This window comes from Schistocerca cancellata, chromosome 4 (assembly GCF_023864275.1).
Source record: "Schistocerca cancellata isolate TAMUIC-IGC-003103 chromosome 4, iqSchCanc2.1, whole genome shotgun sequence".
Classification (NCBI taxonomy): domain Eukaryota; kingdom Metazoa; phylum Arthropoda; class Insecta; order Orthoptera; family Acrididae; genus Schistocerca; species Schistocerca cancellata.
This window is the reverse complement of record NC_064629.1, coordinates 747,485,782-747,512,521: the sequence shown is the minus strand read 5'-3', so window position 1 is coordinate 747,512,521 and position 26,740 is coordinate 747,485,782. Positions and strand designations below refer to the sequence as shown.

The window sequence follows — 26,740 nt, the reverse complement described above, 5'->3', positions numbered from 1 at the left end:
CCAGAGGTCATTGGACAGTGGAATGCAACTTGCAGGTCTCCAGATGAATAAACCATGTCTGTTCAGTCATCTGTAGACTCTGTGTCTGGAGACAACTGTTCCAGTGGATGCACTAAGGTCCCAAGCAAGGCTACCTGCAGTACTCTGTAGCCATCTGTGGGCACTGATGGTGAGATATCAGTCTTCTTGTGGTGTTGTACACTGTGGACATACCGTAATGTAGCACCTGGACATGTTTCCTGTCTGCCGGAATTGTTGCCATAATCTTGAGAACTCACTTTGTGGCACCGGAGGGCCTATGCTACAACCTGCTGTGTTTGACGAGCCTCCAGTCGCCCTAGTATTCTACTCAATATGTGTTCTTTGAGCCATTTTCAACACACAGTCACCAGTAGCACATCTGAAAACGTCTGCACACTTACTCACTGTGCCGTACTCTGACGTGCACCGACACACCTCTGCGTATGTGGACTGCTGCCAGCAACACCGTGCGATGACCGCAGGTCAGATGCAACGCATTGTCATACCTCAAGGTGATTTAAACCTACAAACCACCCACAAGAGTGTTGTTTCACCATGTATCAGCATTATCCTTAATTTATGAGCATGAGTGTCTATTCACTGAAAAGAAAGCTGCACAATACACTACTTCAGTCATGCTACTACACAGTTGAAGAATACATGAACTATGAACTGAATATTTGAGCAGCATGTAGTTTATCAATTGTCTTATTATGTAAATATTTGAAGTTATCTTTTCATTAAACATTAATGTTCAAATCATCTTATTAACCATAGTTTCATATCAGTGAAATTGTATAAACCATATTTTGACATGTCTCCTGTACTCTAATCAAATGATTAGCTTATTTATGTTGTTGTTCTTGTGGTCTTCAGTCCTGAGACTGGTTTGATGCAGCTCTCCATGCTACTCTATCCTGTGCAAGTTTCTTCATCTCCCAGTACCTTTGCTCTGTGGGTATGCAGATTAGCTTGATGCTGAATCTGTCACCCCAGATCTTACAAAATGATAGATTAGCCTCATGGCACTAATACGCTACTTGAAAAATCAGCCTCCACACACCTTAGAAAACATTATTTGATAAGATACAAAGGAATTATAGACATTGGCTGCAAGTAGTCATTGACTGAAATCAATGGGGAAAATTGAAAATTTGTGCTGTACCACGATTTGCACCTGGGTCTTATGCTTACTAGGCATATGCTCTGACGACTAAGTGCTCTTGACTCAGTGGTCACAGCAACTCCATGGACTACCCTAGCATGCCTCCTGTCATACCCAAATTCTCAACTTATCCATAAACTATTAATGTAGTGCACCTTGCCCATTATACTCGTTACTCGCGGCAGTTTGTCAGTGCCCATAAGTGTTCCAGTTTGGTGTGCATCTGCACTGAAGAGATCATTGGCCTTGAATATATTAACAGTTTAGACAAGAAGAGACTAGAAGATTTTGAAATGTGGTGCACCAGTTTAGTATTGGGGGAGCATGTACAATAAAAATCATAGAGGGAGACCAAGAGGTAAATACACTAAGCAGATTCAGAAGGATGAAGGTTGCAGTAATTACTTGGAGATGAAGAGGTTTGCACAGGATAGAGCAGCATTGTGACCTGCAACAAACCAGTCTTTGAACTGAAGACCACAACACTTACGGGAACCATACCTAAGAATGCACAGTTAAGGAATAACCATAAATATCTGGGTTATTATCAATAGGAAAACAAAATCATTTTAGGTTTATGTTTATTAACACAAAATTTACATATTCAGAAAACTACAACAGCAAAGAGGTAATACTTTTATTAAAATTTTCAAAAATACAAAAAACAGGAAATGCACATTCTTTTGTTCATCTGCACTTAAGAGTATGCAAAACATACTCAAAGAGTACCCATTTAGCAAAAGTTCACAAATGAATGCAATAGCACCCTCAAATGAAGAAAACTCTTTGTGCCACCATCTTCCACACTTAATGAACTGGATCCAGTCTTCTGGAAATGCCAAAATCTATGTTCTCACCTCACAGCTTTTAGTCTTTTCCTTAAGGCAGGACCTTTGACCAAGAGCAGTGGCAACTTTTGTTTGTTTTCTCCATTTTCAATTCATTGTCTAGCCTCACTGAGAGGCTCTTCAGTTTATTTGGGCTTTGTGTCCAATTTTTGAACTTAATTTAAAGTCATTCAGAAACAAAACCTATCCATCAGACTCAACAGTACACTCAAGAGGTACAAATCTGCAGTTGTGACCTAAAGAGAAACTGAATGAGGTGGAACAGTCATTAGCACACTGGACTCGCATTCAAGAGGAGGATGGTTCAAACCCATGTCCGGCCATCCTGATTTAGGATTTCCAAGAGTTCCTAGATCACTTCAAGCAAATGCGAGGATGGCTCCGTTGAAAGGGCATGAACCACTTCCTTCTCTATCCTCCCCCAATCTGATGGGTCTGATGAACTCTCTGTTTGTTCCCCCTCCCCCACATCAGCCAACCAATCAATCCTAATGAGAATGCATGCACTCTTTGGGGACATTATAGGTGCAGACTTTAGTACAGAAACAATGATTCCAAGAGAAGTCAACAGATTGTTGCACACACATTTGCAAAACATGTGGATGCTGTATGGTAGATTGCAAGCCAGCCTTTCAAAATGCAATCAAGAACTACAGATTATTGCTCATGTATACCATGTATAACTTATGCAACAGAGTACCAGAACTACATCAAGAAATCTGAAAAGTGATTCTTACCTGTTTCACTTCAGAAACACAAGATTTCTTCACACAACTTCTGTGAGGTGTTTCTGATGCCACTCTGAACACAGCTATGTCATTGGTGAGTTGATCAGTTTAGTCAACTGTCAGGAACACAAGGTGCACTCTCTTTGGGACTGCACACTTGTAGGTACATTTACTCTCTCTCTCTCTCTCTCTCTCTCTCTCTCTCTCTCTCTCTCTCTCTCTCTCTGTGTGTGTGTGTGTGTGTGTGTGTGTGTGTGTGTGTGTGGTTTTCGACATGTCCAAGGTAACATACACTTCTTACATTTAATAAGTTCTGAACGCATCAGGGGTCCTGCCTATTGCTTATGGTTGAAGGACCTGTGCATAGATGGATAATTTACTTTAATGCTTGCTGAATGACAGAATTTGATTTGGTAAAATAATGTTTGTAGAAACAGTGTGTAAAATTACTTGGGACACATAAACATTGGGGTTATAAAATAATTTGAGAACGAATTTAAATAATTATAATAGAAATACGAAAATGAATGGTTTTTAGGGTCACTATAATTGAGGTGATGCCCAGACATATGAAGGACATCAATTAAATTTTCAACCATGATTACAAAACTATGTAACTACCCAAGAAAGGAGTGTGAACCCAAAAGAGAACACAACAGATCAGTGAATAAAGAAAGAATCAGAAAGAAACTTCATCAGGCAAGAGAGCTCCAATGAATTAACTCAATAATGAAACAAAAAACATGAGTGTTAACAGAAAAGATCATTTGAAGCAAGAACTAGATAGCAGAAAAACTTTCATACCAGTGCATGAAGCACATAGATTAAGATAGGAAGATTGAAAGCAGAAACCAGGAATGAAGTCCTCTTTTCTGATTTCTGAAGTAGAGAGTGCACATTGCAAATGCAGTCTTACAGTGACTGCCATCAAGGAGGCTCTAGGTAAGTCTTTGTGTACTGAATTGTTGCTGGGCTGAGCCAATGTGAAGTGACTGCAAATTGTGGATCTCATCATCCTCCTAATTACTGGAAGCAGATGTGAGTAAGTCCCAAAGTGAAACTTCAAAGACCTGGTAGGAGACTGAAGTCAAGAAAAACACATATGAGCACAGAGTCCAGAGAAAAATCACCTAGTAGAAGCTCAAACTAGAATACAAATGCCAATCTCGATTTTCATAGTTTTCCTTAAGAATAAGAATAGCACCTAGCATAGTCTTTTCTATCCATCCCAGAAAGAGCATAAGTGCTCTTCCAATGAGTGTTCTATAATTCTGTGCACTAGCTCTCACTATAAAATTAAAGATGTAGCCACTAATGAGATACGTATATGTGAGGAAAGGAACAGAGAGTTGCATCATTCCTCCATCCAGACTTGTTTGTCAGATATTCTGGAAATTTTGTTAGGCTTCACACAGCACTCCCATGGCTAGGGCAAAATTTGGAAATTTGCAGTGACTATATACACTCCTGGAAATGGCAAAAAGAACACATTGACACCGGTGTGTCAGACCCACCATACTTGCTCCAGACACTGCGAGAGGGCTGTACAAGCAATGATCACACGCACGGCACAGCGGACACACCAGGAACCGCGGTGTTGGCCGTCGAATGGCGCTAGCTGTGCAGCATTTGTGCACCGCCGCCGTCAGTGTCAGCCAGTTTGCCGTGGCATACGGAGCTCCATCGCAGTCTTTAACACTGGTAGCATGCCGCGACAGTGTGGACGTGAACCGTATGTGCAGTTGACGGACTTTGAGCGAGGGCGTATAGTGGGCATGCGGGAGGCCGGGTGGACGTACCGCCGAATTGCTCAACACGTGGGGCGTGAGGTCTCCACAGTACATTGATGTTGTCGCCAGTGGTCGGCGGAAGGTGCACGTGCCCGTCGACCTGGGACCGGACCGCAGCGACGCACGGATGCACGCCAAGACCGTAGGATCCTACGCAGTGCCGTAGGGGACCGCACCGCCACTTCCCAGCAAATTAGGGACACTGTTGCTCCTGGGGCATCAGCGAGGACCATTCGCAACCATCTCCATGAAGCTGGGCTACGGTCCCGCACACCGTTAGGCCGTCTTCCGCTCACGCCCCAACATCGTACAGCCCGCCTCCAGTGGTGTCGTGACAGGCGTGAATGGAGGGACGAATAGAGACGTGTCGTCTTCAGCGATGAGAGTCGCTTCTGCCTTGGTGCCAATGATGGTCGTATGCGTGTTTGGCGCCGTGCAGGTGAGCGCCACAATCAGGACTGCATACGACCGAGGCACACAGGGCCAACACCCGGCATCATGGTGTGGGGAGCGATCTCCTACACTGGCCGTACACCACTGGTGATCGTCAACGGGACACTGAATAGTGCACGGTACATCCAAACCGTCATCGAACCCATCGTTCTACCATTCCTAGACCGGCAAGGGAACTTGCTGTTCCAACAGGACAATGCACGTCCGCATGTATCCCGTGCCACCCAACGTGCTCTAGAAGATGTAAGTCAACTACCCAGGCCAGCAAGATCTCCAGATCTGTCCCCCAATGAGCATGTTTGGGACTGGATGAAGCGTCATCTCACGCGGTCTGCACGTCCAGCACGAACGCTGGTCCAACTGAGGCGCCAGGTGGAAATGGCATGGCAAGCCATTCCACAGGACCACATCCAGCATCTCTACGATCGTCTCCATAGGAGAATAGCAGCCTGCATTGCTGCGAAAGGTGGATATACACTGTACTAGTGCGGGCATTGTGCATGCTCTGTTGCCTGTGTCTATGTGCCTGTGGTTCTGTCAGTGTGATCATGTGATGTATCTGACCCCAGGAATGTGTCAATAAAGTTTCCCCTTCCTGGGACAATGAATTCACGGTGTTCTTATTTCAATTTCCAGGAGTGTATTTTGTTAGAGAAATTTGTATGAAGACCACACACAGAAGGATAATGGCAATCGGAGAGCTGAGGACTCCACCCAAAGTTTACTAACAAGCAATGTTCTCTCCCCTTTCCACTAATGGTTTCCTGTTCTACTCTACAGCACACCAGTCTTCCATTCTCTCAATTTTTGTCTGCAGAAGCTGAACCAGGATAATACCTCAAAGGCTCACTGAAAAGTCCATATGGTCAGCTGGCCTGAGACCTGCAGTCTGAGTGACTGGAAGCTCTTCCAAGGAATGAAAAAGTTTCACCTGTTTTCACCCAAGCAGAAAAGAATTCCATGGGTTGGGGCCAGATTCATTTAAGGGAGAAGCTACTACAGACATGAAATGTTAGATTAGGTACAGAGGGGTAGGTTACCTACATTGTTACGTGCAATCCCCTAACTGCTCATGTAATCTGGCACATACAGGTGAAAAGTCCACAAATCAAAACCAAATCATAAAATACATGAAGCAAGAGAACCTCATGTGCAAATTCAGTAAACAAATTGGGTAAACATGAGGAGAAAGACCCAAAATACGTTGCCATCTCACATCGAATTTGGCTTCAAGAAAGCCAAGAGTACAATACATGCTATAAACAAATTTGTTGAGAAAATTAGCTTATTTTTTACAAGTTAAAAAATTCACAAGCATTTTCTTTGACCTTACAGAGATTTTGACTGTGTAAATCATGCCCTTCTATTCCATAAATTGGAAAGATACAAAATTAACAGCAGTGCTTAAAAATAGTTCAAATAATATTTAACAGAGTGAAAACAAAGGATAGTAATAACATCAGGAACAGAAAATTGTTTGTCAGATTTCACAGGGAATCCCACTAAGGTGCTTGATTGCATTGATCACGAAATATTGCTCCACAAGCTGGACCATTACAGAATACAGGGAGTAGCTCACAATTAGTTCACCCCTTACTTTAGCAACAGACAGCAAAATATCATTATTCACAATGTTGAGAATGGCTGTGATGTGGGGTCTGAGTGGGGTACAGTCAAGTGGGGGGCGCCCCAGGGATCAGTGTAATATTACCGGTAATTCTAAAATATTTCTGTTTGCTGATCCTTGGTAGTAAAGGATGTTGTGTACCACATTGGTTCAGTTTCAAATAGTACAGTTCATGACATAAGTTCATATCTTGTAGAAAACAAACACTAAATCACAGTAATATTCAGTTTTTGCAGTTTGTAATACACAATTGAACAAAACCTGACATTTTAATTTCACAGAATGAGTGTATGATTAGTGAAACTGTACAGTTCAAATTTCTTGGTGTTCAGATAGATGGTATACTGCCATGGAAAGCCCACATTCAAGATCTTGTTCAAAGACTTTATGGTGTCATTTTTACCATTTGAACGGTATCTGAAGTAAGTGATCGTTCAACGTGAAAATTAGTCTACTTTGCTTATTTTCATTCAGTTATGTTGTATGGTATTATATTTCAGAGTAACTCGTCCCATTCTAAAAGGATATTTTTGCCTCAGAAATGGACAGTTCGGGCAATAAATGGTGTAAGTTCGCAAACCTTTTGTCGATCCCTGTTCACTAGTCTGGGTATTTTCACATTGGGCTCTCAATATATATACTGTTTACTGTTGTTTCTTGCTAACAATATCAGCTTATTCCCAAGAATTAGCAGCTTTTGCTCAATTACTACTCAGCAGAATCCCAACCTGCATTTCGGAGGACTTCCTTAACTCTTGTACAGAAAGTTGTGCAGTATACTGTTGCATCCATTTTTAATAAGCTATGACAAGAATTCAAAAATCTTAGCAGTAATCCATGTGCTTTCAAATTGAAACTGAAGAGTTTCCTCTTGGGTCACTCCTTCTATTCTGTTGAGAAGTTACTTGAAAAATCAAGCTGGTTCTTATGTTATATTGTTGATTGCGTTTACTTAAACTTATGGCTTGACGTTTTTTGGGGCCATAAACATTTTATTTTTTATCAGTTATTACTTTTATGTTGTAACTTCATGTACTGACATGTTCCATGACCTTGGAGATTTGCTCCTCAATTTGTTCCTATGGAACTAGACGTGTAAATAGATAAACAAAGACATTTATGTCTGCATATCCAAATGTGAGTCACTGACAGCTTCAGTAATGAATAATATCTGCCATTTTTTCATTCTAGTTCTCTAACTGTTGACCTCATTATTCTTCTCAAATTGTCATGGATTATTTATGATAAATTTCACTTGTGAAAATACATATTATGAATGAGAGGTTCAAATTACTAGATCCTTGAAAAGGTGCCTACAAGAAGATTGTGTGTGAACACCCTATAATATTGTCACCACAAACTTTTGTGCAACCAACAAATTCTTTTTGATTAATACAATCAATACATTATTTCTGAGAGATACATTACACCATAAAATTATAAGACATTAATGAGTGGAAATATGCAAGATGTGTTGATTTGTTTTTCCTGTGAGCTTAAATTAAATAAAGGCACATTTATAATTGTAACTGTATATAGGTCCCCATCATGAAATTTTCATCTATTTCTGAAAAATTTGGACTCCTTGTTGTGCTATCTGTCAGACAGGGGGAAGCAAATTATTATTTGTGGGGACTTCAACGTAGATTCTATGAAAGAGGGTAATAGGAAAAATGACCTTGAAGTATTACTCAGTTCTTTCAATTTGACACCCGTTATTGATTTTCCTACTCGGGTGGTAAAGGATAGGAGCTCACTGATAGATAACTTCTTTATAGACCAAGATAAGTTTAACCAGATAAATGCTCAGCCTGTTGAGAATGGTCTTTCTGATCATGGTGCACAGCTAGTTACAATATATGACATAGCTCCATTCAGCAATACTAAACAGTCCTCCAAAGTAGTACCTTCAGTCAACGATTTAACAATTGCAAATTTCAGGGAAAGCCTACAGCAGTTAGACTGGGAACCTGATGCCAATTTAAAATATAATTTATTTCATGACATTTTTGTAAATGCATTTGAAAACTGCTTCCCCAAGAAAATAGTTAAATATACTCGTAAGAAACCTCGTGACAAACCCTGGCTTACTAAGGGTATAAAAATATCTTGTAACCGGAAAAGGGAAATATATCTGACAGCAAGAAAGAGTAGTGACCCAGAAACTATCAAACATTATAAAAACTACTGTGTTATATTAAGAAAAGTTATTAAAAAATCCAGAAGTATGTGTATCATGTCTGAAATCAGCAGCTCTGATAATAAAATTAAAACAATTTGGAATATTATTAAAAGAGAAACAGGTCAACCAAGAGCACAGGAAGACAGTATTACCATCAAATTGAATGAAAACTTTACGAACAAAAAGTCAGAAGTTGAAAATATTTTTAATAATCATTTTCTAAATGTTGTGGATATAGTAGGATCCAGGTGTTCATTAGAAGATGCTAGGCTGTTAATGGAAGAGGCCATACCTATGCAATTTGATACAATTGAAATCTCATCCACTTCTCCCTCTGAAATTAGGAAAATAATAAACTTGCTTAAAAGCAAAAACTCACATGGAATTGATGGCATTTCCAGCAAAATACTAAAAGCTTGTTCTCAACAGATAAGTAAGATTCTCAGCCACCTGTGTAATAGCTCTCTGGAACAGGGCATTTTCCCTGATAGACTGAAATATGCTATTGTTATACCTTTGCACAAAAAGGGGGATAGATCTGATGTCAACAATTACCGTCCAATCTCCCTTCTAACAGCTCTATCCAAAATTTTTGAGAATGTAATGTATTCAAGAGTAGCTTCACATATCTGTAACAATGAAGTACTAACAAAATGTCAGTTTGGTTTCCAGAAAGGTTTTTCAACAGAAAATGCCATATATGCTTTCACCAATCAAATTTTGAATGATCTGAATAACCGAACACCACCCATTGGGATTTTTTGTGATCTCTCAAAGGCTTTTGATTGTGTAAATCATGAAATTCTGCTAGACAAGCTCAAATATTGTGGCATGAGTGGGACAGTGCACAAATGGTTTAATTCGTACCTAACTGGAAGAGTGCAGAAAGTTGAAATAAGTAGTTCTCATAATATGCAAAGATCAGCACATTCCTCAAACTGGGGAACTATCAAGAATGGGGCTCCACAAGGGTCAGTCTTGGGTCCTTTGTTGTTCTTAATATATATTAATGACTTGCCATTCTATATTCATGAAGAGGCAAAGTTAGTTCTCTTTGCTGATGATACAAGTATAGTAATCACACATGACAAACAAGAATTAACTGATGAAATTGTCAATACTGTCTTTCAGAAAATTACTAAGTGGTTCCTTGTAAACGGACTCTCACTGAATTTTGATAAGACACAGTACATACAGTTCCGTACAGTGAATGGTATGATGCCATTAATAAATATAGACCTTAATCAGAAGCATATAGCTAAGGTAGAATATTCCAAATTTTTAGGTGTGTCCATTGATGAGAGATTAAATTGGAAGAAACACATTGATGATCTGCTGAAACGCTTGAGTTCAGCTACTTATGCAATAAGGGTCATTGCAAATTTTGGTGATAAACATCTTAGTAAATTAGCTTACTATGCCTATTTTCACTTGTTGCTTTCATATGGCATCTTATTTTGGGGTAATTCATCACTGAGGAATAAAGTATTTATTGCACAAGAGCGTGTAATCAGAATAATAGCTGGAGTCCACCCAAGATCATCCTGCAGACATTTATTTAAGGATCTAGGGATATTCTCAGTAGCTTCTCAGTATATATACTCTCTTATGAAATTTGTTATTAACAACCAAACCCAATTCAAAAGTAATAGCAGTGTGCATAGCTACAATACTAGGAGAAAGGATGATCTTCACTATTCAAGATTAAATCTAACTTTGGCACAGAAAGGGGTGAATTATACTGGCACTAAAGTCTTTGGTCACTTACCAAATAGTATCAAAAGTCTGACAGATAACCAACAAGTATTTAAGAAGAAATTAAAAGAATTTCTGAATGACAACTCCTTCTACTCCATAGAGGAATTTTTAGATATAAATTAAAAAAAAATATTTAAAAAAATAAATAAATAAATAAAATAAAATAAAAATAAAAAATAAAAAACACAAAAAAATGAAAGAGTTGTTATATTAACTTAAGTATGTTGTTAAATTAACTTAATTATGTCATGTATTGGAAAATTTGACTCGTTCCACATCATTACGAAATATCGTATTCATGATCCATGGAACTAGTATTAATCTAATCTAATCTAATCTAATCTAATCTAAACTACACAAAGAGCAAAAGTTGCTGAACTTAGTTGTTTGAGCAGCTCAGTAATATGTTTCCTCCAGTTCAGGTATTCACTTAAATGTGCTTCCAAATTTTTGAACGTTGCTCCTTATCAACTGACTCCTGTTCATGTGGAATATTAATTTGTAGTGTCATTGTGTTTGTTGTACAGAATTGAATATATTGTGACCTTTTTTTTCAAAATTAATCTAGCATAGATTTTGAGAGAATGACTTACTAATTGTTTGGAAAATATTGTTAACAAATTCTGGTGTTACTTTCTCTCCAGTATAATTAATTATAATGCTTTTGTCATCTGAAAATTAATAACTCAGCTTTAAATAAAAGTGAACACAAAACTAAGCCTTTTGTGATTCCCTACATGTATTCTTCCCAGCCACTAAAATATTCTCTGCTCCCAGCATTGTTTGAATTGTTCAGCATATTGTTGCAGATTATTTTAGTTGAATATAAATCAAATTAGTTTTCTGTAAAACTATCAACCTCATAAAACTTGAGGTTTTCTGAGAGAGTGTCTTGGTCCACACAGTCAACTCAGACAGATCACAAAAAATACCAGCTGGTGACATTTGTTGTTTAAGGCTTGTAATATTTGGTGAGTAAATGTGTGTAATGCCTTCCTCAACTGATAAGCAGCTCTCCTTAGATTTGAGCTGTAACATGTTAAGTCAACAGTTTATATCCATGTGTGCTCTATGTTCAAGTACCAGTACAGGTGGCTTACTTCCTTGAAAGTTTTGTAAAAAAGATATCAGAAATGAAAATGGGTGATAATTATTTAGATCTTTTGTATTGCCTTTCTTATAAAGAGGCTTAACATGGAAACATTTCAATATCTCTGGAGAAATTCCCTCTGCAAGTGATTCATGACATATATTACTAAAGACCTGATTTATTAATTAAGAACAACTCTTCATAGTTCTGGTTGAAATAACATCAACACCATAATTATCATAACGTTTTTTGAGAACTTTTATCATTCTAATATTTTGAGTGAAGGATATTGGTGATACTTCTAATTTCTTAAAGTTTTGTGGAATAAATTTTCAAAGTGTATTCCTTTGCTCCTTCAGATGAATTACTTGGTCCTGCCATTAAGGCTAAACATAGAAAGTGATTAGTAAAATAATTGAAACTTCTGAATCATTAGTCACAAAATTGTCATTCAATGTAATTGTGATAGTCTCTTGTGTACTGGCACTCTATCTCACATTTCACATTAATCTATATTGCTTTAATTATTTTATCATTATTGTTCAGTCCTTCATATGTGCACATTTGTGACTCTTTTAGTAACTTTCCTTAGAATAAAAAAGTGTTTTTGTGGATTTCACATGTTACATGATCTTTATTTGTTTTAGTTTTAGGTACATTCCCATTTTTCCTTTTACATTATATTTTAATTCCTTTTTGTTATTCATGGTTTTCTTTCTGTACATGTTCTGGGAAAGTTACTGTCAAATACTGACATAAATTCATTATGAATTATATTGTATTTCACATCTTTTTTCATTCATACCTCATCCCATTCCATTAATTTTAACTTATTCTTGAAATAAGGTATCTCAGACTCAACAAGAAGTCTCACTGTTTTGTATGAACACTGTTAATTTGTTTAGTTGTGCATAATGATTAGACAGTAGATTAACAATAAGTAAATATTATTTTTTTCAGTCTGAGCACTGTCTTTGAAAATGCTACTAGTCAAGGTCCTGCTGTCTTGTTACACACAAATTGGAAATTTCAATTTTGAAATAATGTTTCAACAACCAAATAATGTTTCTTCATTATCTTTCTGTTAATATCTTCTGAGAAAGATGTGTTGAAAACATATAAGCTATTAATTGTTCACATAGACTAAGCATACTGTCTTAGAAAAAAAATTGTTTTATATTTCAGCCTGAGATCACACAAATGGTATCATTACCAAGTTATCATTTGACAAGCTGCACAGAGTCATGCTTCAGGAGAGAGCCATTAAAATAATCGCTGCAATAAGTGAATGTCAAACTTGTACAAATTACTTCATAAAGTATAATTTATTAAATGTGATCACTGTGTTTGACAACTATATTTATAGTGGACTGTATAGAGGATCACAAAGTTAATAAAGATGTTCATGCAAATATTCATAATTACAGTACATGGAACAGGGGTATATAAATGGCTTAGGAGGCAATAATGCTGTTGTTCACCATCTTATAAAGTCATCATAAGGTCAAAACAAATTAAAAAATGATTTAGACAAGATAACTGCATCGTGTAAAAACTGCCAGTTGGCCCTAAAACACTAAAAATTGTGAGGACCTCATGTGAGTAGGTACTAAAAATTCCACCAAATTTCTGCTACACAAGGCATAACACAAATTTAAAGGGTTTATAGTCAACTAAATACTTAATCATTACAATTAAGAACAACTTAAACTGGAAACAACACATGGAAAATGTTGTGATGGAGGCAAACGAAAGACTGTGTTTTATTAGAAGAATATTTCCAAGATTCAACAAGTCTGTTAAGGAGATTGCCTACACTATACTTGACCATCATTATCTGCTGTATGATATGGGATCTTTGTGGGACAATCACTGCCTTTCTGCTCTAAATACCAAAATGATTTTTCATTCCCAACTGCATAGAGAGGAATGACTGTCACAATAAAATAAATGAAATCAGAGCCATGTGGAAATATTTAGCTTTTCATTTTTCCCACATGCTATTTGAGGATAGAACATTCAAGAAATCATTTGAAAGTTGTTCCATGATTCCTGTGCCAGGTATTTAAGTGTGAACTGGAGAGTGATCATGTAGATGTAGGTGTAAAATATAGTCTGTGATTTACTAAACTTTTTGTTTATGTGTGTTTCTCTGTTTAAGATAATCCTTTGCAAGGTTTGATCATCCTGGTTATTTATACTAATTTTGTATGTCATTATCCTCTTTGATCGGGTGTTACCATTAACTATGGTCACTGTCGTGACACTAGGTGCTGTTGACCTAAATAACTTTACACGTTAGCTGTCTTTGTAGGCCTACACTGGGATATAGTAGGCACATTCCAACAATCTGTATTCATTGAACATCAGAGAGGTTGACTTATTTGCTGCTCCTACTTCTCATAAGTAGCGTGAGCAAATAAAACATAAAATACATTTCATAATTACAATATTTTGAAGTTTAAATAAGGTAAATATTATGTCATAACTACTCATAAGTTTCCACTTCACATCATTTCAGCTAGATCATTGTAATTCTCACTTGTAAATATGAATCATGTCACATTCTAGCAATTCATTTCTGACTAGATTAATGGAACTCCTTTCAGAAATGAACAATAACATTTTTGAATAGTGCCTCTAGAAACGAACAACTGTTTTTGTTTCCTTACATCCGTTTATGATAAGGAGAAATAATTGCTCTTTAAATTTTGATTGACGTGTACTTTAACAAAATGGATCTGACAACTGGAACAAACAATGGCTAAGCCGAACTGGTCTGTTATGTCCAAGCCAAAGTCATGCCATTCTGTAGCACTTAATCCATTTCTTTCCGTATAATATCTTCAGTACATATCCTCATAACTACATGGGAAGTATGTTACCATTTTATTTAATCTAACGAAATCCATCTTCATCTGAAAATTTATCAACATAATAGCCTATTCTGCAACACTACGTAATTATTCATTTGAATACCATATTTTAATTCTCATTTTATAAATTATTGTGATAATTTTGGCAATTAATATACCCTGCTAATTTTCTTGTGATGCTATGTTCAAAGGGTGCCAGAGGAGAAACATATGATGTTCCTACCTGAAATAATTGAAGAAGATGAAGATCGTGCATCCATAACAAGAGCCTCTCTTCAAAATCTGCACACATCATCCAGTGCGAGTGGATTAAATACACCAACCACATCACCAGCAGCAGGTATCTGGCGGTAAGATTTCCGCAGCCTTTCCCATCCTGTTTTCCCCACTCTCCTTCCATAATCCAGCTGCATGGATATTACTTTTTTATAAATCATTAGAAAATCTGTTATATATTGTGGACTGCTAGTGTGAATCTTATTTGTAACCAGTATAAAATTGAGTCTGTAAGTTAATCATATTATTATTATTGTTATTATTATTATTATTATTGTAGCTATTACTTCTCAGAAATTCTTTATAGTAGTGGTGAATGTATAGTAAGGAAAGTTCTGGTAGAATGTAGCTAAATAATTTAGGAGCAAGGGGGACACTCACCAAACTCATCGACAGGTACACAAAATGAGAATGCATGGCAAATGTCATCTTTTACAGATAGATAAGCTGCAACAACACTGACATTTCGGATTGCTGCTCTGCAGCAATCTGATTTCATTCAGGGAAATTCTAAGATCCGACGACTGCTTCTGAAACATATAATTCTTACACTGTCTGTTTAATCCCCAAATGGCCTTTGCCAATATCCTTCACAATTTCAGGAAAGAAAAAGTATCAGGATGGCTATTCCAAAACATGAAGGTCTGAAAGTCATATCAAAATAAAACCCTACAGCTTCAATGGAAACAACACATTATTTTCCTACATAAATCAATCTCACTAATCTGTTTCTTTGACCAGCACTTCCTCCAGATGATTAATAGCTTGTCAGTCTAATATACTGTTTTCAATGAATAATAATTCACATTTGTGCTAGATTACTTAACTTTGAAGAGGCACAACAGTTGATTTGCTAATACTAAAACAAAAATGTTGTCATGAAAATCACACATATCTGCTCTGAAAAGACAATATTTTACCACAAAAGTCTAAACTGGCAATAACATTCCATATCCTGACTCTACCAGACATAACTTCTCCCCACACTAAGTTCCATATGAATATTTGAGGTAGACATATGGCTGCACAACAATTCCTCACTCTTCAGCATAACTGAGTCCCCTTTACAGTTAATAACCATTCTCTGTTTGTTCCTGATACCTTACAGAATTAATCATAACCTAATGACATCTTTATCTAACTTTCTACATAATTTCCATAGCTGTTCAAACATTTGTCACACTGCTCAATAAGTTTTTGAATTGTGACATCAGAGAAATCTGCCACCTGTGAAGAAACCCAGTTTGTGGCTGCAGTCTTCACTCCTTTGTCATTTTGAACTGTTGAACAGCAAGGAACCCCTTTAAGTATCAAAACAAGTGACAATTTCTGGTGCAAGATCTGGACTGTAAGGTGGATGATCCAATTACTCCCATCCAAACTATGTGATTTGACCTTATGTTTGAGCAGCAACATGTGGTCCTGCATTGTCATGGAGCAGCATCACAGTGCATGGCAGCAGGCAACGTTGCTTGTAGGCAACACTTCTACAGTATGGCACACCAGATATTCTTGTACTCAAGAATTAAATTGCAAAACTATCTCACATTCAGAGGGTGACTCAGTTTTCTTAAACATTATAAATTTCAACAGCTCAGCACAAAGGAAGATGATAGCTGCAGATGGTGTGTAGCAAACACACAATGCACTGTGGTGAATATGCATCATTGTCATTCTCATTCACAACTGGACCTTACGTAAAAAATATTCCTCATAGAATTCTTTCCTAAATAATCCTCTCATCAGTTCTGTTTAATTACTCACATAATGTATCTTACACCATACATTAGATGGATTTGTACAATGCAATATACAAATGGATGGTAATAAACATCCATGTTGCAGTAGTGAAGTTTGGAAGGGGAAGCAAAGTTTGGAACTTACTACAAATTCAAAGAGAATTTCAGTACAGATCTAAACAAAGCAAAAGAACTGGTAAGAAATAAAATCTGAAAAAAGCACAAATAAGCATGAAACAGTTATGAAGAAGTATTCAGTGAATTCCATGCAAAATCTTTTTTTGCTAAAACAGTATTTTTTTAATTCCTTAAGATTTCCCCCCCCCCCTCCCTCCCATGAACCATAGATCTTGTCGTTGGTGGGGAGGCTTGCATGCCTCAGCGATACAGATAGCCGTACCGTAGGTGCAATAGGTGCAACCACAACAGAGGGGTATCTGTTGAGAGGCCAGACAAACATGTGGTTCCTGAAGAGAGGCAGCAGCCTTTTCAGTAGTTGCAGGGGCCACAGTCTGGATGATTGACTGATCTGGCCTTGTAACACTAACCAAAATGGCCTTGCTGTGCTGGTACTGCAAACGGCTGAAAGCAAGGGGAAACTACAGCTGTAATTTTTCCCGAGGGCATGCAGCTTACTGTATGGTTAAATGATGGTGACGTCCTCTTGTGTAAAATATTCCAGAGGTAAAACAGTCTCCCATTTGGATCTCCGGGCGGGGACTACTCAAGAGGACCTCGTTATCAGGAGAAAGAAAACTGGCGTTCTACAGATCGGAGTGTGGAATGTCAGATCCCTTAATCAGGCAGGTAGGTTAGAACATTTAAAAAGGGAAATGGATGGTTTAAAGTTAGATATAGTGGGACTTAGTGAAGTTCAGTGGCAGGAGGAACAAGACTTTTGGTCAGGTGAATACAGGGTTATAAATCAAATAGAGGTAATGCAGGAGTAGGTTTAATAATGAATAAAAAAAATAAGAGTGCGGGTAAGCTACTACAAACAGCATAGTGAATGCATTATAGTGGCCAAGATAGACATGAAGCCCACGCCTACTGCAGTGGTACAAATTTATATGCCAACTAGCTCTGCAGATGACGAAGAAATTGAAGAAATATATGGTGAAATAAAAGAAATTATTCAGATAGTGAAGAGAGACGAAAATTTAATAGTCATGGGTGACTGGAATTTGACAGTAGTAAAAGGAAGAGAAGAAAACGTAGTAGGTGAATATGGATTGGGGGTAAGAAATGAAAGAGGAAGCCACCTGGTAGAATTTTGCACAGAGCATAACTTAATCGTAGCTAACACTTGGTTCAAGAATCATGAAAGAAGGTTGTATACATGGAAGAAGCCTGGAGATACTGACAGGTTTCAGATAAATTATATAATGGTAAGACAGAGATTTAGGAACCAGGTTTTAAATTGTAAGACATTTCCAGAGGCAGATGTGGACTCTGACCACAATCTATTGGTTATGAACTGTATATTAAAACTGAAGAAACTGCAAAAAGGTGGGAATTTAAGGACATGGGACCTGGATAAACTGACTAAACCAGAGGTTGTACAGAGTTTCAGGGAAAGCATAAGGGATCAACTGACACGAATGGGGGAAAGAAATACAGTAGAAGAAGAATGGGTAGCTTTGAGGGATGAAGTAGTGAAGGCAGCAGAGGATCAAGTAGGTAAAAAGACAAGGGCTAGTAGAAATACTTTGGTGACAGAAGAAATGTTGAATTTAATTGATGAAAGGAGAAAATATAAAAATGGAGTAGATGAAGCAGGCAAAAAGGAATACAAACGTCTCAAAAATGAGATCGACAAGAAGTGCAAAATGGCTAGGCAGGTATGGCTGGAGGACAAATGTAAGGATGTAGAGGCTTATCTCACTAGGGCTAAGATAGATACTGCTTACAGGAAAACTAAAGAGACCTTTGGAGAAAAGAGATCCACTTGTATGAGTATCAAGAGCTCAGATGGAAATCCAGTTCTAAGCAAAGAAGGGAAAGCAGAAAGGTGGAAGGAGTATATAGAACAGTTGAACGGAATGGACAGTGTCTTGGAAGGAGGATATAAGATGAACATCAACAAAAGCAAAATGAGGATAATGGAATGTAGTTGAGTTAACCCGGGTGATGCTGAGGGAATTAGATTGGGGAGTTTTGCTATCTGGGGAGCAAAATAACTGATGATGGTCGAAGTAGAGAGGATATATAATGTAGACTGGCAATGGCAAGGAAAGCATTTCTGAAGAAGAGAAATTTGTTAACGTCGAGTATACATTTAAGTGTCAGGAAGTCATTTCTGAAAGTATTTGTATGGAGTGTAGCCATGTATGGAAGTGAAACGTGGATGATAAATAGTTTAGACAAGAAGAGAATAGAAGCTTTCAAAATGTGGCGCTACAGAAGAATGCTGAAGATTAGATGGGTAGATCACATAACTAATGAGGAGGTATTGAACAGAATTGGGGAGAAGAGGAGTTTGTGGCACAACTTGACTAGAAGAAGGGATCTATTGGTAGGACATGTTCTGAGGCATCAAGGTATCACCAATTTAGTATTGGAGGGTAGCATGGAGGGTAAAAATCATAGAGGGAGACCAAGAGATGAATACACTAAGCAGATTCAGAAGGATGTAATTTGCAGTAGGTACTGGGAGAGGAAGAAGCTTGCACAGGATAAAGTATCATGGATAGCTGCATCAAACCAGTCTCAGAACTGAAGACCACAACAACAACAACAACAAGATATGTTGGTCTCACTTAACGGAAATCAATTGATTAAAAATTTCTACCCAGTTGCTCATTGATAATAGAGGCCCTTTCTTTTTTAAGTTGTTTCACTAAAGCAGAGCATTCTACAGTACCTCATTTTGATCACTGCAAGGACACAATTATGACAAATGTAGAGATAAATGACTATGGAATCAAAAAACAACTGAATACATGGAGGACCACTGAATCTCATTCATTTGTCAATTTATTTATACCTTGAATGTGGGTTCTATGTGAATATTTCCAGTGGAGAGTACTGGGCAGATGACAAAATTTTGCATATGAAAAATTTTACGTATGAAAAATAGTAGCCCTATATTATAATATCATACCCTGGATGAAGTTCTGGAGAATTGATTATCTTATACCTCATCTAGGTGTGATTTCAGTGAATGAAATATGAATATTATAAGACAACACCGTTAATGAGCTGACTGAAATGTAATATTCATTTAAACACAAATAAATGCATTAGACATTTTAAATTTACCTATGTTATTGATATTCTTTCCTATTGTGTGTATGTTTCTGTCAGAATCCTTTTAGACTAATTTCATAACACTTGCTTATTTTTAATTCCTTTAACATGTTCAGTAATGTGTTGGAGTCCCTCCTTCTAGCTTTACTTGATGCTCTTACTCATAGTTTGAGGATTCATTGTTTTAGTAATAGTTGCATCATCATACACTACCTTATCATAAGTATCCAGACACCTGTGAGTGGATATTAGTTTTGGGTCTGTTCACCTTTGCCTTTTTGATAGCTTGAACTCTGATGGAAACACTTTCAGTGATATGTCTAAATGTCTGGAGGAATGTCATCCCATTCTTCCTCAAGAGGCAAAAGAGAAAGTGATGTTGGATGCTGGGATCCAACGTGAAGTAATGTTCTAACTCAGCTCAAAGATGTTCCACTGAGCACATGTTAGCTCTTTGGGAATGGTCATCAATGAAATAGAGCATTCAGCACTGAAAGCACATTTATTATGAATGCCAATGTGGAGCCAGAAGAGAACTGATCTACTGACTGGAGATGCTGCAATTTATACAAGCATCCAATATTCCACAATGCTGCTCTTTATACGAACATCAGATATTCCAGATTATATGAGCATTACAAACATACAATATTTTGAGAGCCTCCCAGAAATGATAAATGCTAAATAACCAGTAATTTCTGGTTTTCGGTCTCAAATTGGCAGCCTACAGCATGGCAGCCAGTCATGCTAACCACTAAATCACAATGCATAAACCACAGCTCATAGGAGTACATTTTAGAGTGAAATGGGTATGAATTGTTGCTAGGATATATTAAATAATATGTTAAATTTTCTCAACATTGTCCACTATAAAGTACAGCTGTCATCTACCAAAAGATTTGTTTGAACACCACAGTGATTTATTAGGCATGGTCCTATTAAAAATGGTATGCGTTTGACTTCATTGTATGGCTTTGACTTCCTCTGACCTTTGAACTGACTTTCCTAATCAGTTATGAGGGGACATACAGTTTAATGTGGTTATGAACCACAGTGCAACTTAGCATTTTTTACATTAATAATCATTGCCAGAGATGAGAGAAGATGGACATAATGGTTAAAAATCTTATTACCAACGCATGGCTGAACCAAAGTCCTGTGAATACACAGTCTGACACTTTACTGCTGAGCCACTGAGATACACTACATAATTGTTTTTTATGTAAAATTTTGATCATCAGAATCATTATTTATAATTAAGTTACTCAATATTTTCTTTATTAACTGAAACCTAAGTTTTATATTGTTAACATTTCACCATCACTGACACTTTTACAGCCAAACCATTGAAGTCAGTTTGATCTAAAACCAAATTTGTCAGTTGCTGCTACTTATCTCCCCTCACTCAAAACTTTACTGCAAGAAATGAAGCAAGGAAGGCCCTCAACAACTGCAGCTGCCATTGATTAATACTATTTAGTATAACATCAGCATTGCTCTGTACAGTGCAACATAGTGCAAAAAACATTTTTCAAAACTGTGCCAAGACAAAAACAATACTAAGAACATATAGACCGTAAATAGTGGTACAGTTTTCCAGCACTGTTTAAGAAAGTTGTCAGACAGCAGTATTTCTACATTATTGCAGAAATACTAAACAATAAATGATAAATAGCCATCAGTTTATCAGACAATTTTATAACTCCTTGACTAACATATGACAAAGAATCAAATCAAGTATAAAAACAATACCTGTGTACTTTGAATGATGATGCAATAGTAATTAATAGGTGATAATAGTTAATGATGATAGGTACTTAACAGATGTATTAATTTGGTACTCATTTCTTATTTGTCCTTTTTGACTTATCCCTACTCTTTATTATATTCAATATTATTTGTATTGGATACACATCACAGACCTTGGATTTATATATGAAAACAGGGACCAGGTACAGATGCTACTAAGCATCACAGATACTTGTAGGAAGCTATCTACTGTACTGAATGCACATTTATGTCTTAACATTAAAATTTGCCTGATCTGAACCTGATGGAACACATCTGGTATGTTCTGGTGTAGCCACAGTTGCAGAGCAGAAGCAATGTGCCTGAGCTGTGCCAGTATGTCTGATAAATACTAATTTAATTTAGTTTGTGTTTCTCATGTATTACCTTGAGGAAGTGAATTCTATGCATTTTTTTAACTGTGTAGACTAGTGATTACTAACATAGTCTAAGTTTTTTCTTTTGCATAAATTTTAGTATGTAGCTGTGTGAGATGACCACATCCTGAAGTGCCACATCACATGACTCTGTTTAAATCTCATGACCACTGGATACAGTATTTGTACACTCAGTATAGCTGCAGTTGTGGAGCAGAGACAATGTGCCTGAGCTGTACCAGTTTGTCTGATAAACAATAATTTAGTTTACTTTGTATTTGTGATTTATTCCCACAAAGAAGTTGATTGTGTGCATTCTACTGTGTAGTCTAGAGTTTACTAACTTAGTCTAAACATTTTCTTTTGCATAAATAAAGAGCACATCTGTGTAAGGTGACTGCAGCCTGAAGAGCCACATTATGACTCCAGACTTAAATCTCATGTTAGTACACAGGCTATAGTTTAAAACTGTGCTTTCGAATCAGCATAGTTTCTTCCTGCAGTAGCTTTTGTGTAAGCAGAGTTTCTAGTAAAAAGTAACTGTTGATCCATCTACTTCCAGTAGGTAGTTTTATTTCTGTGTTAAGAACCAGCAGATGTTGTGATCTTATGGTGTAGTTTATTTATTCTCCTTGTTTTGATTTTGCATATGTTCCAACCTAAGTAGCGCCACTGTTGGGTAAATTTTCTCTCTTGTGGGTGGCTATTTGTACTTCCTGAGTTACTCCTCACTGCTTTTTTTTTTGTATTTTTGAAACCTCATTCAGTTTTATTTTACATTGTATGATATAGTTAAGGACTGTGCTTGTTGTGAGTGGATACAGGGAGAATTTGCTGCTGTCCATAACCAGCTAGAGGCTGGCTGCTGCTCAAAGCTGCAGGGCATCAGTGATGAGACATGCAACATCCTTGGTGCTATTGGAATCCCTTGATGACCTGGTTGTCTCTGTCTCTTCTGATACACAAAATTTGACCACTTCATCTTCACTTGAAAGTGATTGATGGACAGTGGTGGGTTCACATGTCACTAGGTGGAAAGAAAAAGAAGGAATGGACTGACAGCTGGCTCCTTACACCTTAGTAATAGGTACAAGATGCTACATGTTGATATTACTTCTGTGCCAGCATCAGATGCCTCTCCCATTGGGCCATCAGTGATTTTTGTGCCTAGTCCAGACAAGGGCAGAGGGTGGGTAAGCTAGTCATTGGGAGCTCCAACATTAGGTGGGTAATGGAGCCCCTCAGAGAAATAGCGCACAGGGTGCAGTAGACTGCCAGTGTGCACTTGGTATGTTTAGCCATGGCATCTCACCTGTGACATGGCAGAAGCTCTGCCAGTGCTATCAAGTACACTGGCTTCAATTAATGGCACATGTCAGCACCAACAATGACTGCAGCTTGGGTTCTGGGGCTATTCTCAATTTAGTTTGGTAGATGGCTGGTTTGGTCAAGGCAACTAGCAACACATGTGGGGTGCAGGCTAAGTTGACTATTTGTAGCATCATACCCAGGGTTTATCATGGTCCTTTACTCTGGAGCAAAGAGGAAGATCTAAACCAGAGGCTCAGACAACTCTGCGACGGCATCAGATGTGAATTTCGTGACCTCTACTATTGGGTGCAGAATTACACAGTTCCCCTCAGTAAGTCAGGCATGCACTACAGGCAAGAACTAGGTACTAGTATAACACACCAAAAATCTCCCCTTGGGGTCAGAGATGAATTGCTTGCCAAAATTGAAGTTACATCAGCCACAGCGTTTTCAGAGAATGTTCATCCTCACAGATTGGATATAGATATGGTTAACATAGTATTAGTAAACTGCTGGAGCATCAAACGAAAGATTCCAGAATTAGTATCACTTCTTGAAATTTATAATGCCCAGATAGTATTAGGAACAGAAAGTTAGTTGAAACTCGTAGTGAATAGCCACAAAATTGTGAATAGCAAGTTCAGACTGGTATCTCTTTCATGAATTAGTCACCAATGGTGGCAGCATATTTATCATAGGAAAGATTCCAGCAATATCTAGTGAGGTTATCATGGATTCCAAGTGTGAATTCATCTGAGTGAAGATAAGCATCAAAGGTGAGTCAAAAATGATAATTGGACTGCTAAGTCAGGAGCTGTAGTGGTAGAGTGCTTCACAAAGAAGTTGCAGAATATTGTTAGTAATTTTCATAATCATACCTTTGTAATAAGGGATGACTTCAGCTTGCCAGGTATAGTTTGGGAGAGTCATACTATCAAAACTTGTGCCAGAAGCAGGGATTCATCTGAAATTATTCTTAATGTCTTGCCCAAAAATTACTGTGAGCATATAATTGAAGAAACATCTTATGAAGGTAAAATTTTAGACCTCCTAGCAAGTTATTGAATCAGTTAATTAAGAGTAAGGTATCAGTGATCATATGGCTGCGACAGCAACTATGACTATGGCTTTTATAAGGATAGTTGGGAGAGGTAGGAAAATAATTTTGCTTAGCAAGAGTGGCAGGATACAAACAACAGAGTATCTGAGTAGCCAACATCAAATATTTGGTGCTGAGGGTGAAGATGTGGAGTCCAAATGGAAACAATTCACAAGCAATGTTCAATATGTCTTAGGTAAGTATGTTCTGAGCAAGATCTTAAAGGGTAAAAAATAACTTCCATGGCTTAATAGCTGTGTTAGAAAACTGCTATGTAAACTAAGAGAGCTTCATTACAGAATCAAGATAAGTCAAAACCTACCTGACAAGCAAAAACTGAGAAAATGGGCATAAGAAGAGCAAAGAGAGAAGCATTCAATTAATTTTAAAATAAAACTTTGTCCATCAATCTGAATGAAAACGCTAAGAGGTTTTGGTCTTACATAAAATCAGAAAACAGTTTGAAATCCTCTGTTCTTTCACTCAGTGATCAACTGGCACCAAAACAGAAGATAACAGAGAGAAGATAGAAATACTGAATTCAGTCTCCTGAAATTGTTTCAGTGTGGGAGATCATAACATGGTCTCTCATTTCAATCATTGTATGAATATCACAATGGTGGATACTGTGATATCATGGAATAGAAAAACATCTAAAATCACTTAGTAGTGAAAAGGCATCTGGACCTGATGAGATACCCTTAAGATTCTACAAATATTATGCAAAAGAACTTACTCCCCTTCTAGCAGAAGTTTATTGTAGATCATTGGAGCAACAAATGGTATCTAGTGAGTGCAAAAAAATGGGTCATAGGACAGATGCTCATAATTATAGACCTATAATGTTGTCATTCAGTTGGTTAATTATGGAACATGTTTTATGCCAAGAATTATGACGTTTTTGGAGACCAAAAATCTCTTCTATAAAAATAAACATGGATTCTGCATACAGAGATTTTGCAAAACTCAGCTAACTCTGTATCTCCATGAGATCCATAGACTTCTAGACAATAATGCTCAGGTTGACCCTACGTTCCCCAACTTTGGGAAGGCATTTGACAACGTCCTGCACTGCCATTTAGTGGAAAAAATATGAGCTTACCAAGTATCAGACAAGGACTGTGTCTGGATTCAAGACTTCCTTGTAAATGTAACTCAACACATTGCTCTTAATGGAACAAAATCAACCAAAGTAAAGGTAATTTCAGTTACACCCCAAGAAGTGTGATAGGACTGTTACTGTTTACCATGTGTGTAAATGGTCTAGCAGAAAGCATCAGAAGCTGTTCAATACTGTTCACAGATAATGTGGTTGTCTAAAGAAAGTAGCAATGCCAGAAGACTGTCACCTCGCAGAATGACATGCAGAGGATTGTTGAATGGTGCAAGCTCTGGCAGTTGACCATAAATAAAAATAAATGTAACATATTACACATAAAAAGGAAAAGAAATCCACTACTGTACAACTATACCATTGATGACAAATTTCTGGAAACAGTATCTGCCATAAAATGTTTAGGAGTAATTATCCAGAGTGACCTTAAGTGCAATGACCATATAAAACAAATAGTAGGAAAAGCACATGCCAGACTGAGATTCATAGGAATAATCTTAAGGGAATATATCTCATCCAGGGAGGAAGTGGCTTAAAAGGCACTTGTTTGACAGATTTTTGAATATTGTTTATCAATCTGGGATGCTTACAAGATATGACTGATAGAAGAGATAGATAAAATCCAATGAAGAGCACCATGTTTCATCACAACATTATTTGTATGTGTGAGAGCGTTACAGAGGTGCTCAACATACTCCAGTGGCAGACATTACAAGAGAGGTTTTGTAAATCACACAGAGGTTTATAATTAAAATTTCAAGAGAGCACCTTCCAGGAAGTGTCAGATGACATAGTATTTCCTCCCACAAACATCTCACAAAATAAACATGATTGTACAAAAATTGAGACATTAGAGCTCTAACAGAGGCTTTACTGACAGTCATTCTTCCTACATGCTGTTTGTGAGTGGAACAGGGAAGGGGGAGTTGCTAGTGGTACCAGAAGTACCATCCAACACACACTGTTAGGTGGCTTGTGGAGTATGGTGTAGATATAGATGTTTTTTGGTGTCAGCTCTGTGTCCACAAACATGTGGCCCAAATATAGTAGATAAATTGTGTACCATGCAGGATACATTCTACATACCTCTAGAAACTTATCAAGAACTTGTTGAATCCATGTCATGCAGAATTACTGCTGTATTACATCCCAAAGATGGACCAACATGCTATTAGCTAGGAAACATTAATCTTTTGCCTCACAGCATATTTTAGTAGCCTTGATTGCAGTACAACCCAGTAGTAACTAA

At 37.4% G+C, this 26,740-nt stretch overlaps 1 protein-coding gene across 5 annotated transcripts in view; it reads left to right on the top strand.

The window, feature by feature from the left end:
• LOC126184089 (bestrophin-2-like) overlaps positions 1–26,740 on the top strand; it is a 610,224-nt gene that overhangs the window by 526,272 nt on the left and 57,212 nt on the right. For 4 of the 5 annotated variants that reach the window (XM_049926445.1, XM_049926446.1, XM_049926447.1 and 1 more), the window contains one exon: positions 14,730–14,888. In XM_049926445.1, the coding sequence (XP_049782402.1) occupies positions 14,730–14,888 (159 nt within the window). The remainder of the gene's footprint in view (positions 1–14,729; positions 14,889–26,740) is intronic. The other variant, XM_049926449.1, reaches the window with a different exon arrangement.